The 17,537-nt window shown below is 48.1% G+C and overlaps 1 protein-coding gene across 1 annotated transcript in view; it reads right to left on the bottom strand.

The window, feature by feature from the left end:
- The window catches only part of LOC135246026 (uncharacterized), a 35,630-nt gene that overhangs the window by 9,399 nt on the left and 8,694 nt on the right, over positions 1-17,537 (bottom strand). The window contains exons 2-6 of the mRNA XM_064319518.1: positions 16,585-16,994; positions 11,266-11,517; positions 9,006-9,350; positions 8,600-8,721; positions 7,985-8,204 (exon numbers count right to left, since the gene is read on the bottom strand). Coding sequence (XP_064175588.1) covers positions 7,985-8,204; positions 8,600-8,721; positions 9,006-9,350; positions 11,266-11,517; positions 16,585-16,994 — 1,349 coding nt within the window. The remainder of the gene's footprint in view (positions 1-7,984; positions 8,205-8,599; positions 8,722-9,005; positions 9,351-11,265; positions 11,518-16,584; positions 16,995-17,537) is intronic.

Here is a 17,537-nt window from a genome sequence, read left to right as displayed (position 1 = left end):
TCGTCGCTTCTGCCGTCCCCCGCGATTCAGATAAGCGTATCTAAACTTGATTTGTTTCTGCTGTTGCTAGTTAGAGAACATAGTTGTGTGTAATTTAGGTAATCTTTTTTAAAACTTGTCTCAACTGTTGCTAGTCAGCAAGCTTAGTTGTGCATTAGCTGAGAATATCTGTAGTTGACTTGCTGTTGTTAGTTAGTTAAAGGCGTTAGTGAAACTGTGTGTGGGGGTTGGTGTTTAACTGCCCTGTATTGTTGAGCTAATTTCGAGGAGCTTCAGCTGGTGCTTATCTGCCCTAATGAAGCTAATACAAGCGCGTAATTGTCACCCGGTATTTATAGCTCCAGCGGAGGCTGCCATAGACAGCCTCGTCGCCAGTTTATCATGTTCTTAAACCCCATTCCCTTGTGCGCGCTGCCTCGCCCCAATTGGTCTGTTCACCGCAGGCGTAATTTAACTAACTTGATCTACCCACCTCAGGAATTCACTGTCACAGGTGGATTATGGAACTGCCAGTCAGCTGTCCAGAAAGCTGACTTCATTACTGCCTTTGCCAAGACGAAGTCTCTTCACTTCCTGGCTCTCACGGAAACCTGGATCACTCCCGATAACACCGCCACCCCAGCTGCACTGTCTGCGGGATACTCCTTCTCGCACACCCCCAGGGCCTCTGGCCGAGGCGGGGGTACCGGTTTACTCATTTCCTTGTCCTGGAAGTTCTGTGTCCTCCCCAGTCCTAACCCTACTTTCTCCTCCTTTGAATTTCACGCGATTACTGTAACTCATCCCTCTACATTTCACGTTATTGTTCTGTACCGCCCTCCAGGTCCACTCGGCTCATTTCTGGACAAGCTGGACACTCTCCTGAGCTCCCTCCCTGAGGATGGCACTCCTATTCTACTGGGAGACTTCAACCTCCCACCAGAAACCTCCCAACTGTCCAGGGTTGCCTCACTCCTCCAGTCTTTCGCCCTATCCCTGTCCTCCTCCCCCACACACAAGGCTGGTAACCAACTAGACCTTGTATTCACCAGAGGCTGCTCCATTCCCAACTTGCAGTGACTCCCCCATGTCTCGGACCACTTCTTTCTTTCTTTCTCCCTCTCCTATTTACTCCCCTCAATTCATCCAATAGCTCACCCACTGTAACTTTCAGGAGAAATCTCCCTACTCTGTCACAATCCTCCCTCGTCTCCACTGCTCTGTCTACACTTCCCCTCCTGCGTCTTTCTCTAACCTGCCAGTTGACCTTGCCACCTCCACCCTCAACTCCTGCCTCTCTCAGTCCCTCGACTCACTTTGTCCTCTTGTCTCCAAACCAGCACGCTCCTCACCCCCCTGCCCATGGCTGACCAAGTCACTACGCTCCAGCAGAACATCACTGCGGGCTGCAGAGAGGAAGTGGAGAAAATCCCGATCCTCTGATGACCTGACCGCATACCATACCCTTCTGGCGACTTTTACATCTGCCCTCACGTCTGCAAAAGCCTCTTTTTTCCAATCCAAGATCAGCGCATGTGTCTCTAATCCACGTAAACTATTCTCCACCTTCTCTTCCCTCCTCATTCCTCCTCCACCCCCACCTCCCTCTTCCCTCTCCGCAGATGACTTTCTGGCCGCCTTTGAAGGAAAGGTGGCTACAATCCGGAACTCCTTCACCCATCCAGTGAGTCCCCCAACCCCCCAGAACAACCCCACAGCCACACTGACCTCCTTTGAAATGCTGGAGGACTCCGATGTATTACAACTCATCACCACTCATCACGCAACCACCTGTCCACTTGACCCCATCCCATCTAAAGTTCTCCAATCTATCTCCAGCGAGCTCCTTCCCTATCTGTCTTCCATTGTTAATTCCTCTCTCTCCTCTGGTCATGTTCCCTCTGTTTTTAAGACGGCTCGTGTTACCCCACTACTCAAAAAACCCACATTAGACCCCTCCAATGTAGCAAATTATCGACCCGTATCCCTTCTACCCTTTCTGTCCAAAACCCTCGAACGAGCAGTTCTTAAACAATTAACCTCTTTTCTCCATCAGAACAACCTGCTAGACCCTCACCAGTCTGGCTTCCGATCTGGGCACTCAACAGAGACTGCACTCCTAGCTGTGACGGAGGCACTTGCCACTGCAAGAGCCTCACGCCTTTCCTCTGTCCTGATCCTTCTTGACCTGTCTGCAGCTTTTGACACAGTCAACCATAAAATACTCCTCTCCACCTTGGCTGGGATGGGAATTGCCGGGACTGCCCTGTCTTGGTTCGCTTCCTATCTTGCAGATAGGAACTACCAGGTCACCTGGAAGTGGTCTGCCTCTGCTTCTCATCCACTTGTTACGGGAGTGCCGCAGGGATCTGTACTGGGTCCTCTGCTGTTCTCCTTATACACCAGATCTCTTGGTTCAGTCATTAATTCACATGGTTTTTCCTATCATTGTTATGCAAATGACACACAACTCTTCTTTTCTTTCCCCCCCTCGGCCACACTGGTCAATGATAAGATCTCTTCCTGCCTGGCTGACATCTCCACCTGGATGGCCAGCCACCATCTGAAGCTCAACCTCAACAAAACTGAGCTGCTCTTCTTCCCGTACAAGACCTCCTTGCTTCGTGAACTCTCAATCACGGTTGATGGCACCACAGTGACTGCCTCTCACTCTGCCAAGAGCTTGGGGGTGGTCCTGGATGACCAACTGGACCTCAAGGAGCACATCAAGGCAACATCAAGGTCCTGCAGATTCCTCCTATACAACATCAGGAGGATTCGACCATACCTGACGACGCACTCCACCCAGCTGCTCGTCCAGGCTCGGTGACTCTCGCCTTGATTACTGCAACTCTCTCCTTGCAAACCTGCCAGCTTGTGCCATACAGCCACTACAGATGATTCAGAATGCCGCTGCCCGGCTCATCTACAACCTCCCCAAATTCTTCCACGTCACTCCTCTGCTGCGATCACTTCACTGGCTACCGGTCGCTGCCAGGATCCGATTCAAAGCCCTGACCCTTGCCTACACTGCCGCCAACAAGACAGCCCCCATCTACTTGCAGGACATGACTCACCCTATGTGCCTGCTCGACCACTCCGCTCTGCAGCAGCAGGGCGTCTTGTAACCCTCCCACCCGCCCAAAGGGATCACAGAGCTTCTCCACCCTAGCTCCCCAGTGGTGGAACGATCTCCCCGTCCCTCTCCGAACCTCCCCCTCACTATCCATCTTCCGCCGTGGCCTGAAGACTCATCTCTTCAGACTATACCTAGAATAACCACCACCATGCTGTGTATATATAGATTAAAAAAAAAAAAAAAAAAAAACCTTTTTCCTGTCACTTGTTACTTACATGTTGCCCCATCCCTGCACTTCTTGGTAAATTGTATTTGTCCTAATACTCTAGCTTAATCTTCTGCCTAGTTTGGCTTTGCAGATGTTAGACCAGGATAGTGTTCATTGTTCTCGGCTAGAAATAGCTGTACAAAATAAGTAACTGTACCTTACTGAACCCGTGTTCAGCAGTTGTCCACGATCATGAAAATGCACTTCTTGTACGTCGCTTTGGATAAAAGCGTCTGCCAAATGAATGTAATGTAATGGTAATTTTTCCTCTGCATTTGACCCATCCTTAGTTACTTGGGATCAGTGGGCAGCTGCCTCTCTGTGCTGTGCCTGGGGACCAACTCCAGTTCTGATGCCTTGGTCAAGGGCACCTGCAGGAGCGCACCTAACATGCATGTCTTTGAGTGTGGGAGGAAACCGGAGTACCCCGAGTAAACCCACGCGAACACGGGGAGAACATGCAAACTCCGCACAGAAAGACCCCAACCCGAGATTCAAACCCACGACCTTCCTGCGGTGAGGCGACAGCGCTAACCACTTGCTGTGAGGCGCCAGTGCTAACCACTATGCCACCGTGCCCGCCCTACCACAATGTTGCATCGCATGAGCTGTCTGTTTGTCCATCTGTCTCTCATTTACATTTCAGGCATTTCACAGACACTCTACAACCTTGAACCAACAGCCTTGGAGCAAAATGTTATACTGCACTGCCACCAACACTTACACACACACATGCACAAACACACACAAATGCATGTATGCATGAATGCGCACAAGCATGCACGCATGAACATGTGCACACACGTGCATGCGCTAACACACGCACGCACACGCACTTATGCAGTCGATCGATGACAATGATGACGTTGCTCCAAATTAATTTGTTGGGGGTTTATTGGGGTGTATTACGCCTGTGCATAGCCATGTGGCTGTGCAGGCCAATGCGTGATCCGCAAGTCGTGCCACATGAGGGGCAGGGGTATACGGCACAGGAAAGGGGGGGCCCTGCAGCACGTTGGTGCCTCTGTGCACGCTGCTGCATTCTCCTCTCTGTAGCCTGCTCCTGAAGGAGAGTGATTCCCTGGTGGCAGGTGGAGCTCCAGGTGTGGCGATCAGCAGCTGGTGGTTTGATGTTGCACTTCTTCAGGAGGGTTTTTAGGTGATCCTTGTAATGGGTTTGGCCCCCAGCAGACCTATGACCATCCAAGAGCTGGCCATAGAGGATCTGTCTAGGTAGCCGGTGGGCAGGCATGTGGATCACATGCCCGACCCAACGCAGATGTCTTTGCGCAAGGAACACGGCGATGCTGGGTGTATGAGTCCGGTCGTGGATTGCCACATAGGGCACCCTGTCTTCCCAGGCCACACCCAGGATCCTTTGGAGGCAGCGGATGTGGAAGGCCTCTAGAGTTCGTATGTGCCTCTGGCAGAGGGTCCAGGTTTCCGAACCATAAAGCAGTGTGCAGTGCCTTGTACACAGCTGCTTTGGTGGAGATGGTTAGGTTCCTGTTCTGGAAGACCCTGGACTTGAGCCTGCCAAAGGCAGCAGAGGCCAGACTAATATGAACCTGGGTGTCGTCGATGTTGCAGGAGGAGGACAGAATGCTACCAAGGTGGGTGAAATGTGGGACGATGGCAAGAGGATGACTATCAAGGGTGAAGGTAGGCGCATGTGATTGGGGGATGGACTCTTGCACGACTATCTGCGTTTTCTTGATGTTGATCTGGAGACTAATGACGCTGTATATGGAAGCAACCACATTTAATGCACGCTGTAGGGATTCTGGTCAGTGGGCGAGGAGAGCACAGTCATCAGCGTACTCTAGCTCCAGGATGTGTTGGGTGGTGGTTTTGCTGAAGGCTTGAAGTTGCCGGATATTAAAAAGATTTCCATCTAGTCTGTACTGTATCTGTACCCCATCTGCGGGATCCAGGGATTTGTGAGACAGCAGGGTGATGGTGGAGAGGAAAATAGTTGGGGCTAGAACACATCCTTGCTTTATCCCCACATGTCCACAGGGGATTAGGGATTGTTGACCACCGATGCTCACACAGGATTGCATCCCGTCATGGAGCTACCGTATGATGTTTCTGAACTTTGGTGGAACCCCCAGCTTCCCGAGTACTTCCCACAGCAATTCCCGGTTTAGTGTTGAAGGCCTTGGACAGATCAATGAACGCTAGTTACAAGTCTTTGCGGTGTTCTCTGCTTTTTTCCTGTACCTGTCTAGCAACAAAGATCATGTCCACAGTGCTTCGATCATGCCTAAAGCCACACTGGGATTCGGGCAGGATGTCTTCATTTACATGGGTTGCTAGGCAGAGTAGCATGATCTGTGCTAGCATCTTCCCGGCCACTGATAGGAGGGAGATACCTCTGCTGTTACCACAGTCTGCTTTGTCACCCTTGCGCTTAAAGATTGTGATGATGTTAGCATCCTTCCAATCTTGCAGGATGACTTCAGATGACCCGATGGCAGTGATCAGTTGGTGTATTCTACGGGTAAGGAGGTATCCCCCATGTTTTAGTATTTCTGCCGGGATTCCGTCAAGGCCCGGGCTCTTGTGGTTCTTGAGGCCCACAGTGGCTTTGTGTACCTCTGAGAAACTGGGGGGTTAGGGTTAGGGTTAGGTTAGGGGGAGTCCAAATGGTTGACAGTGGGCAGGCAGGGGAGGTCAGAGAGTAGTATATAGGGTGCTCCAGGTAGAGCTGATGCTGGGATCTGCTGGTGTTTCAGGGATCCTAGACAGTTGGTTTGCAATCTGTTCTCTGAGCTGGTTGATTGAGTGCATCACAGTTGAGCTTCCTGCTCGGTTGAGGGCAGATTTCCAGGTTGAGTTTGGCTCTGATCAAGCGATGGTCTGTCCAACAGTTGGCTCCACGCATAGCCCTGGTGACTCGCACCTCCTTCCTGTCAGCTTGGCGGACAATGATATAGTCCAGGAGATGCCAGTGTTTAGAGCGGGGGTGTTGCCAGGAGGTCTTGAATTTGTTCTTGAGTTGGAACAAGATGTTTGTAATGACCAGTTGATGCTCAGAGCAGACAGTAAGGCGGCGAAGACCATTGTCATTAAGCTTGCCAACACCGTGATGTCCGAGCACATCCTTCCATAATCCACTGTCAGAGCCCACTCTTGTGTTCAAATCGCCTAGGAGAATGAGCTTGTCAGTGGATGCTGTTTTATTTATGGCGGAGTGCAGGGAGGCGTAGAAGAGTTCCTTGTACTCAGGGTCAGCAACCAGTGTTGGGGCGTATGATGGTGGCATAACGATTGTTTGTGAGGAGAATCAGTCTTTCACTGATGCCAACTGGGGATTCTGGGATCTTCTGAAGTAGGCTTGTCCTCACAGCAAAACCTACACTATGGAGGCGATGAGAACCTTCCGGAAGCCCCTTCCAGAAGATAGTGCAGCCTTCTCCCATCTCTGTTATAGAGTCCTCGCCACGGAAGCAGGTTTCGCTGAGGGCCACAATGTTGATGTTGTCCCTCTTCAGCTCGTGCGCAACCAGCGCTGTTCTTCTTCGGGGACGACAGGAATCATCACGTACATCCAGGAGAGTTCGGTCATTCCAGGTCGCAAGTGTGATTTTTATGTGGGTTTTTTTTTTTTGTTAATTTTCGACCGGATGAGGGATGACCCGGCAGCTGCGGTAGGCTGCCCGGGTTGAAGAGGAACAGACCTTTTATAGGCCACATTTTCTAAGCCCTTCCCTCTCAGGGTGAGCAGGGCGGGGCTGCTCAGTCACATGAGGAGCTGCCGGTGAGGCACGCTGTTCCATCCCGAACCTCGGCGACCATCTTTCCCACGCCGCCTGCGCGCAGGGTTAGACTAGATACTCCCAGTCACATCCTGACCTGTATCCACCGCCCTTCCCCATCGCCGCAGGGGGTGGGGGTTGAGGTGGGAATGGGGTAGGGTATTTGGAGCAGGCTTGCGCAATTAATAGATTAGAGTGAAGGTAGTTGTGCACAGTCTCTACCCTCACTGTCTTGGATCCACCTTATGTTTTCCAGTGGCATGAAGAGCTCATGACGACCTCATGAGCTCATGACGACTGCCAGAACACCGGTCTGTTGGTGACTGCCTAATGCGGGTTTTCTCCACAGATTTATCATTAGGGGTTTACTCCCGTAGCCATAGCACGTGCAAGTGCACCCACTGGGCATTGGGGCAGTGGATGGTGGCAGTCAGGACGTGGGCCTGTGCTGCCTACCTCTGGGGTCCACTGCAGCTCCAAGATCCGCTGCTGTTTGGCCCGAGGCTGCAAAGCACACGGTTACCATGGACTGTCAACGAGGAGGCACAGTAGAGATCTGGGTGATGGAGAGGCTATGTACTGACAAGGAAAGACTTACGCACTCTGCTTTTCCAAAACTCAGTTGAGTTAGTCAGCGGCAGTGCCTGGGAGCGAGAAGCAAGCAAGCAGACAAGCATGCAGCTATGCTAGCTCAGGGGGGCTGCACTAGGCGCATCACACCACCCCTGTCCACCAGTCCACACGCACATACACATACACACGCGCGCGCGCGCGCGCGCACACACACACACACACACACACAGTCACGAGGGTTTTATTTCACTGGGAACAGAACAGCCAATATTCCTCTGTCAGCTACCCATCACACACAGATCCCCCAGCATGTCTCGCACCTACCGTCCCAGTAGATGCTGTCGTCTGTGACGGTGATGTGGGCATGGCCGAGAGAGATAATATGCTGCAGCTGCTCCTCAGGGCGGAGGATCACTACCCCATCCTGGCTGGAAACATCAAAGCTTTCAAAAGTGATCTTGGTTTTTGTTTTCCTCTCGCTGTCTTCAAACGAGATCAGCTGCACCTCTGCTTTTGGCCAGAATTTACTCAGTAAGTTCTGCAGCTGGTAAAAAGGAAATGGAAACCAAAAAGAAAATTGTAAAGCTGGTCCATCGTGCACAGTTGGCACAGGCTGACTGCAGGTGCCCAGGTGACTAACAGAGGCCTGTCTCTCAGTGAAGAAGTGAGAGGAGGATAGTCTCGCTCGTACAAACCACAGCAGGGGTGCACAAGGGCCCGTCCATTTCAGGATTTTAGGCAAACTTTAGCCTGATCAAATCTTAATCTGAGATTTGTAAAAACACCAGCAGTGATTATCAAAAGTGATTGTTTTCAATTTTGTTGAAGGTGATAAAAGTTCAACTAAAATAATGCTATGAAAACATGTACTACAAAACGCTATAAACAGAACGGTGTGATAAGCGGCAATGACTGCTAGGACCCGGGAACAGGACCCACCTTGCTTTTAATAATGCCCTCCAGCAGGACTCGAGCTTCTGCCCTCGGATCCTCCAGCGATGGCGGCATTGTCCATGGCACAACAAGGAACATTTCATGGCTGGGGAGATGAACCTGCAGTCCTACAGTTGGGGGGTTAGGGGCACAAACACTGATGTAAAAATGTGTCTGAATGAAAGCTTTCTGCAACCAGCCCATGTTACCAGCCTTCAGGACACAGACCTACCGTGGGCCTGACCAGAGTCCGTGGTTATGAATAAATGTCAAATCTTTGCACCTGTGCATGCAACCACATACGCAAGCCTTTAATAAGATAATTCAGGCCAACTTCAAAACAGAGGCGGTCTGTCAGTACCAGCCTGCTTTAACACTGACTGAGTCAGAACCAGCCTACTTTAACACTGACCGAGGGGATCTGTTGTTTGGTCTGCAGAGTCAACAACTCTGGGTAGCAGGATGTCTCCAGGGGCATCATTGGGGGCACTGCCAGGAACTTCCTCTGGGATGAAGTAGAGCACAGCTGGAGCTCCACGCTCGCCACCCTCGCACTCTGGCACCACCTCCAGGTCATACGGGGAGCCAGACCTCAGGCCCGCAGAGGCAGGGGGGCCTGCCAGCCTCCCCTTCCGGACGCTCGGGCCGCCCCTCTCAGAGAGGCGGTACAAGAAGGCCACGCCCACCCCAGACCTGCCGCTCCACAGGGCTATCGAGTCCTTCTGCCTAAATCGGAGATCCAACACTTCACCAGGGCCTGTGGGCAGAGCAAACCAGCAAACATTCATCAGAGCCTCCCCAACACTTCCCCAGAGCTCCTTCCTAAATGACTTTGGGCTTATCCTGGCCTAACGCAAGCTTGGAGTTGGTTGCTAAAGGGCGCAGAACGGTGTGGGGTGGAATTTGACGGTGCCTCACCGAAGACAAAGGGCACGTGGAAAGACCAAAATATTTTTCCAACCTGCAGTTTACCAACAACAAAATTTGGAGAAATGGAGAAAAAAATGCACGTTCAACAAAATGTTCAGTTTTCATCTAGAACAGTTCATGAGCAATAAACATTTTACATTATTTATTTAAACATACATTGCGCCAAATTCCAAAAATATTTGGCAAGCATTAATGAGTTTGAAATAGACAATTCTTCTGTTCTTCTGTGAGACTGACAATTTGACATCTCTCTCCAATAAGAGTCAACAAGTGTTTGATCAATAGATAATTAAGGCCACCACAGAAGTGCATTCACCCACAAGTGTAGGTTTTCCACCCATTCAACCTACTGATGTGGTGTGGCTGTCACACCACTATTTGTCATTTGCATCTCAAAGCAGAGGAAGTCAGCTGGACCATAATTATCACCTGTCAAATCACTGGATTCAGATGATCATCCTTTTCATAAAGTTGACTGTTTGTAGCCCATTTTTTTAACAGACCTCTCCCCCTCACAGCCAGGTCCCTCCCCCACACAGCCAGGCCTCTACCCCACGCAGCCCGACCCCTCCCCAAAACAGCAAGGCCTCTCCCCCAAACAGTTAGTCCCCTCCTCCACACAGCCAAGCCCCTCCCCCACACAGTCAATCCCCTCTGCAAAACAGCCAGGCCCCTCCCATTACATTACATTACATTACAGGCATTAAGCAGACGCTCTTATCCAGAGCGACATACAACAAGTGCATTGGTTCATGATGTAGAGGTGCAAAAGAAACACTAGAGTGTTTAAGTAAGGATCGTAGTGCCAGAAGTGACCACATCGATCAGGACTCCAACCCTGTAGAGTAAGCTGTTCAGCAAGAATCCTACCAAGTACAAACTAGCACTGGAATCACATCTAATCACACCTAATCAGACAAAAAACAATCCTGCCAGATACACTAACATAATCATATTATCCTAACTAGGTACAGTGAGCTAAACTATAGGCTAGGGAGGGGTGGGGAGAGGTGCAGCCTGAAGAGATGAGTCTTCAGTCTGCGTTTGAAGGTGGTGAGATTCTCTGCTGTTCTGACCGCCACGGGGAGGTCATTCCACCAGCGAGGGGCCAGGACAGACAGCAGACGGGAGTGGGAAGTACAGACGCGAAGAGGGGGAGGTGCCAAGCGTCCAGAGGTGGCAGAACGGAGAGGTCTGGCTGGTGTGTAGGGTCTGATGTTCCTCTGGATGTACCCTGGTGCTGACCCCTTAGCTGCCTGGTATGCAAGCACCAAGGTCTTAAATTTGATGCGAGCCATAAGAGGCAGCCAGTGGAGGTCAGTGAGCAGGGGGGTGACATGGGAATGTCTGGGGAGGTTGTAGACCAGACGCGCTGCAGAATTCTGGATGAGCTGCAGGGGTCTGATAGCGGATGCTGGCAGACCAGCCAGTAGTGAGTTGCAGTAGTCCAGGCGGGACAGGACCATCGCTTGAACCAGGAGCTGGGTTGCGTAGGTGGTGAGGAAGGGGCGGATTCTCCGGATGTTGTACAGGAAGAACCTGCACGTTCGATTCACCGCCGTGATGTTCTGGGAGAGGGACAGTCTGTTGTCCATCACCACTCCAAGGTTTTTTGCAGTGGGTGATGATGACACCCTCCCCCACACAGCCAGGCCTCTCCCCCAAACAGCCAGGCCCCTTCCCCACACAGCCAGGCCCCTCCCCAATACAGACAGCCCCGCCCCCCAACGCTATTGGCCCACCTGTTTTTGTCTGGATGGTGCTAACGCTCATGACCGTGCTGTCCCCACACAGGGCCTCCACCCTGCAGCTGTACTGGTGGCAGGGAAGCAGGCCTGTCACTGTGTGCCAGGTGAGGAGCGTGGAGCTCTGGAGCTCCCCCTGGTGGTACACCTTAAAGCTGGAGATGGAGGAGATGTTCTGCACGGACCAGCTCACCGTATAGTTGCGGGAGCCAAAGGAGGACTGGTGTAGGTTTATGATTTCAGAGTTTGCTAGGGGACAAAAAATAAACAAAACTCATTCATCAGGCAAAGCTTTCAAACAGTAATATCCAAGACAATATTAGCATTCCCTTGTTAGATATGTTGGAAGTGATGAAGTCGATTCACTGTTCAAAATTAGAGGAGAGATTGGCACACAAACTCTTAATCCAGCACATCCCATCATGTGCCAGGTCATGCGCCAGGGACACACTGAACAAAATCACATGATTTCCTTTGGCAGGAGCTTGGTGATCCTGCACTGACAGCAACATCTAGTGAAAAATCCAAGAAACCTACAAGTACATTAATTAAGTTGACAGGAAAACCATACAGGTTTTTTCCACTAGCCTCTACCCTGGGGCTAGATAAAAGAATGCATCAATGTAGGACTGCACCATACATCTAACTGCAGTTTTTAAAGCGTATTAAGACTAACTGTATTGGCCTCTTTTTCTTTAATCTGTTCGCTCCGGCATTATTTACTCAGTAAGTGCTGAATGTGCTGTGGTATCTGCAGCTTCCCATGCCGGGTTACCCAGTCTCTGGACCGGACATTTAAGCCTTCTATAGGTAGATATATCTCATAAAAAACACGTTTTCAACGTACAAAAATGCCAAGTTACTAAAAAGTATTGATATCAAAATGACGCCAAGTTACGATACTACAAACAATATAGGCTATCTTGCCTCACCGAAATGACATAAGATGTATCTCAAAGCAATGCTACCCAATATTTCCTCAGTTCTTTCAAGTCACTTGGCCCTGTGTATAAGCATGCACTACATGAACAGGCCAAATATATGTGTGGATGGCTCTCTCACAGTCAAGATTGATTGAATAGGTGTGTGTATGTCCAATTTGTATTGGTATGTAGGCCTATGTATTTCGCTGCCCAGGCTTTCTGTTGCGTGAATGATAGTATGTTTCTTGGTACAAGTGTGTTCGTGAATGTGAATGTAAGATGCTGCCAGGGAAATGTCCCCATGCGGATAAAGAAGTTCTCTATGTATGTATGTACAATATGTGTTTTACATGCAGTATTTATTGTACGTAGCAAATATACAATAACTTGCACATGTACTCAAATTCAGTTCAGAAGCAAGTATAAACATGTTTTCTGGAGAAATGTGCTTCCTGTCATTGCTCAGCAGCAGTTCTGTACATTAATGAATTTATACATTAATTTCAATGTACAATGTTCAATGTGTTCCATGAGGCAATTCGAAATATTTGTCTCTTTGATCTGACAGAAAGTTTGCATGACATTGTGAAATGGTAAGATTAGAAAACACAGGACCAAGTGACTTGAAAGAACTGAGGAAATATTGGGTAGCATTGCTTTGAGATACATCTTATGTCATTTCGGTGAGGCAAGATAGCCTATATTGTTTGTAGTATCGTAACTTGGCGTCATTTTGATATCAATACTTTTAGTAACTTGGCATTTTTGTACGTTGAAAACGTGTTTTTATGAGATATCAGTTCTTTTTGCAAAGCGTTTATTATGAGAGTGAGAAATGCGACCCTGCAAGAAACGGTTGTGGATTATGGCTATCGTTGTGTGAATCTGTACAGTCTGATGAGCGTGTACCGTTCAGCAGTTTCGGTTTGCTATATATGTAAAACAGTGTCTGTGAGAAAGGATGCAATGGCGTAAGCGTAAACGCATCAGAAATGCAGATGGAATATGGTATGTACTCACGGATTTGACGTCCATCCAACGAGCCTTGACTGACAAAATAATCAACACGCCCGTAGAATTATAACTCCCTAGGTCGCAACTTGTGTAGCCTTCTGTCCTGCTCCGTTGTCTGTTATTTCGTGGAGATGCACTATTAGTGTTTGTAAGGTTTATCCTTCTGTCCTGCTCCGTTGTCTGTTATTTCGTGGAGATGCACTTTTAGTGTTTGTAAGGTTTATAAGGCATTTTGATAGGCTAATCTGCAGGTAGGAATCCTCTTCGCCGTTTTGCTAAACTAGAACCGGAAAACATGATAGTGGAGAATAGGAGCAGACGCATATGTCCCAGCAGGCTTTGCATATGAGAGAATAACAACAGTGTGAGAGAAATTAAAATGAAATTACGAAATTCCGTAGTTGAAACAATATGTTTTTAGCAGAATGGGCATGTAGGTGAAGGTTGACATGATCACGGAGTATAGTGCGAAGTAAATGGAGTGACCATGAGCGAGCTTATATTCCTTATCAAATGGTATATATAACAGTCGGTATTGAACATTGGTTGTTGAAGTGGAGGGTTAAATAACATTGCACACATTATTTACCTGTAATGTAATCTATTGCACGAATGTGTTTTTCTCATGTTCAGTGCTAGTAGTTATACTTATGAGTGAATCATGATTTTAAATGTAATGTTTTAATGCGGAGTTGCAGAACGTACATACGTAGTAATTGTGTGTAGCCTATGTGGCTAGATAGAGAACAGGGCGAGATAACATGGATGTAGAAACGTGGCGTTTGCTGATATTAAGGTTTTGTACAGTAGCCAAGTGAAGAAATATAGTTAGTAGAAATGGCACAGTGGTGAACCGGTGTAACTTTTAAATAAAAGGAATACATTTGCGTCATGAAATGCATATGGGTGGCCGTGAGTGAGTGAGGTTTACCAGTCTGTGACTTCGTTAGCTAATGCCATAGCTATGCAATGCGTGAAATATCATTAGCGAACCTGCCGGTAGTTTTAAAGAAGAACACAAGCCAGTAAGCACAGAAGAGCTTCAGTTGAATCCATATGGCTTAGCAATATTGTAGCCGGTCAATAACTGAACGTACAGACGGTAAGTCATAATGCATATATCTTAGCAATATTGTAGCCGGTTAATAACTGAACGGTGAACTGCGGGTAGATATGGTGCAAAAGCAATAATTAAGAAGTAGTAGACAATTATTAGTGAGGATCGAAGCAGGTTAAAGAAACGTGTTTCAAGCTGGGCTTAAACATACGACCCAGTGTTATCAAGCCTGTAACCTTACCCACTAGGCCACGGATGGATTAGCTGTTCAAATTGCGGAGTTGCAGAATGTACACAAGTAGTAATTGTTTGTAGCGTATGTGGCTAGATAGAGAACAGAGCGAGGTAACATGAATGTAGAAATAGAAGCGTGGCGTTTGCTTATATGAAAGTTTTGTACGGTAGCCAAGTGAAGAAATATAGTTAATAGAAATGGCACAGTGGTGAACTGGTGTAACTTTTTAATGAAAGGAATACATTTGCCGTGACTTCGTTAGCTAATGCCATAGCTATGCAATGCGTGAAATATCATTAGCAAACCTGCCGGTGGTTTTAAAGAACACAGGCCAGTAAGCACAGAAGAGCTCCGTTGAATCCATGTGGCTTAGCAATATTGTAGCCGGTTAATAACTGAACGGTGAACGGCGGGTAAATATGGTGCAAAAGCAATAATTGATAAGTAGGCTAGTAGACAATTATTAGTGAGGGTTGAAGCAGGTTAAAGAAACGTGTTCTAAGCTGGGCTTGAACCTCCGACCCCATGTTCCCAAGACTGTAACCTTACCCACTAGGCCACAGGTGGACTAGCTGTTTGAACGGGAAATGTTTCAGAATACAAATGTATGGGTATTTTGTGTGTGTATGCGCGTTTTTGATTGGGTCGTGTAGGGCAGATTTGGCTGGTGTTAGTGAAATGTCCAATGGGGAGACATGTTGTTAGTGGGATAGGCGGCAGGAAAAATAAGAATGAGAAGAAGAAGAAGAAGAAGAAGAAGAAGAAGGAGAAAACGCAAAATCCCCTTAGTTTGGGGCTTTATTGTGTGGACATGTGAAGTTGTTTATGAATTCTGTCTGTTGAAATGGGGTCAGAATGTACAGAATTTAATGTTTTTAAGGGCTGAGTGTCTGTGGCTGTTGTGGTTATTTCTGTGGGGAACCCTGAAAAGTGCCAAACTCTCGGTGCTGTATAGGTATGGGGGCATGCCCCCGCCAAGGCGTAACTTGGCGGGATGGCATACCTGCCATCCCAATAATGTATATATTCTATAGGCATATGTGACAGCCTTGCCGTGTGGAGATATTGCTAAGCAAGGAAGCAAGCCTGTCTGTGAGTAATCAAACCTATGCTGATTTGGAATCTGGAAATGAATCATCAAAATGTATTTAAAATACCACCACTTCAATCTCGCACAGTTCAGTTAAGCTGTGCCATTGTTGTGAATGATGGACTTGTGTGTTATCTTTCTTTTCCACGGGAGCAACACAGAGATTTTACTTTAGTTCACTTACACTACAAGCCAAACGGTATTAGGCTACCTGTGGTTTTTAAAAAAACGCATCGATAAGATTTCAGTCAATTTAACAATTTTACTACTCTGTCTCCAGAAAGATTAGACATACCTCAAATAATTTCGTTAACTGTAATTAAAGCCAAAGGAGGTTATTTTGAGAAAAGTTGTTTTCAAAGTTGTTTTAAGTAAAACTTGTGTTATCGTAGGTAGAAATTGAAAAATGTCTGTACTTTGGTTCGTTATTCAATAAATGTCAATAAATTAACTGAATTCCTCCCTACCTAAAGTGTCTTCTAAAAATTATTATTTTTTAAACCCACAGATGGCCTAATACTTTTGGCCTGAACTGTATTGTACACCACACAACCAATACATGGCCAAAAGTATGTGGACACTGACATTCAACATCTTATCCAAAATAATTGATGTTAATATGGAGTTGGCCCACCCTTTGTTGCTATAACAACTTCCACTCTTCTGGGAAGGCCCTATTCAAGATACCAGAGCACTGCTGCAGGGATTTGCACTGATTGGGCCATTAGGTCTGGCTCACAGTTGGCTTTCTAATCTCAAAGGTGTTGGATGGACTTGCAGTCAGGTTTATGTGCAGGCCAGTCAAGTTCATCCACACCATTCTCAAAACCATTGGGAAAGCATAGAATCATCCAGAATGTGATTGTATGCTGTACCATTAAGATTTGCCATCACTGGCCCTAGCCCAAACCATGAAGAACAGTCCCAGAACAAGGGGTGTCCAGATACTTTTGGTCATATGGTGTGGGTGCCAGACACAGGCGCTCTGTAGCTATACCAGAGTTTCCATCGCTGAGGACCATCCTGCTGAGGCGGGACTGGCCCGTAGACTGGCCCACAGACTGGCCCGTAGACTGGCCCACAGACTGGCCCGTAGACTGGCACACCACCTGAAGCCCCAGCTGCACCCTGCTACAGGGAGGCAAGCTGCCCACGGTGAACACCGGGCTGCCCAGCGTGTGTCTGAAGCTCCTCTCCTCCAGGACGTGGCCAGAGCCGTCCACGTGGAAGACCGTGAGCAGGAAGGCGGTGAGGCCCGAGGCGGGGTCGCTCGGGGGGCAGTCCCATCCCACGGTCACACTGTTGCTGTCCCAAGCGGTCACCCTGAAGTTCCTGGGCACGTCAGGATCTGGGCATTCACACAGGGAACTTAACACGGCACTCTGAGCACGCACCAGCACAGCCAAGCTTTACAAAGTGATCATTCACACAAACAGGCTAACCCATGAGCCTATGCATGTTCGGCTACAGTAATTGCACAATGCTAATGAACCTGCTGGTGCTCATATGGCAATAGGGCAGTTCACAGAAGTGTGCTACTTATCAGACCTCCAAAAGAAGGGAGTCAGCAAATTAGATAGATACAGTGCTCAGTAGCAAAATACCCTACTGGATCAGCATTATGTGAACCTTAGGTTCTCCATAATATAATGTGATCAAGTTTTGTATCGTTACAGTAGAAACCTGATAACATGGGAAACAAGTTGGTGTCTTTGGTGGTGGGGTGCTGACTAAAGATCTTGATACAAATGGGTCAGTGGCCAGCCAGATACCAAGGCTAACCCGGTGTGATAAGCTTACAGAGATAGCACAAGCAGGATCATTGATCTGTACTGTTTGGTGCGGATTGTGTTTTTATTTCATGACTTGGTGTTTTGTATCTTTTTGTATATATGGGGAAAGGTGCAATGGTTCAGGGAGACTCGTCAAAACTCGTCTCCTGCGCATATG

This window comes from Anguilla rostrata, chromosome 19 (assembly GCF_018555375.3).
Source record: "Anguilla rostrata isolate EN2019 chromosome 19, ASM1855537v3, whole genome shotgun sequence".
In the NCBI taxonomy this organism is placed as follows: Eukaryota; Metazoa; Chordata; class Actinopteri; order Anguilliformes; family Anguillidae; genus Anguilla; species Anguilla rostrata.
This window is presented reverse-complemented; position numbering and strand designations above follow the sequence as displayed.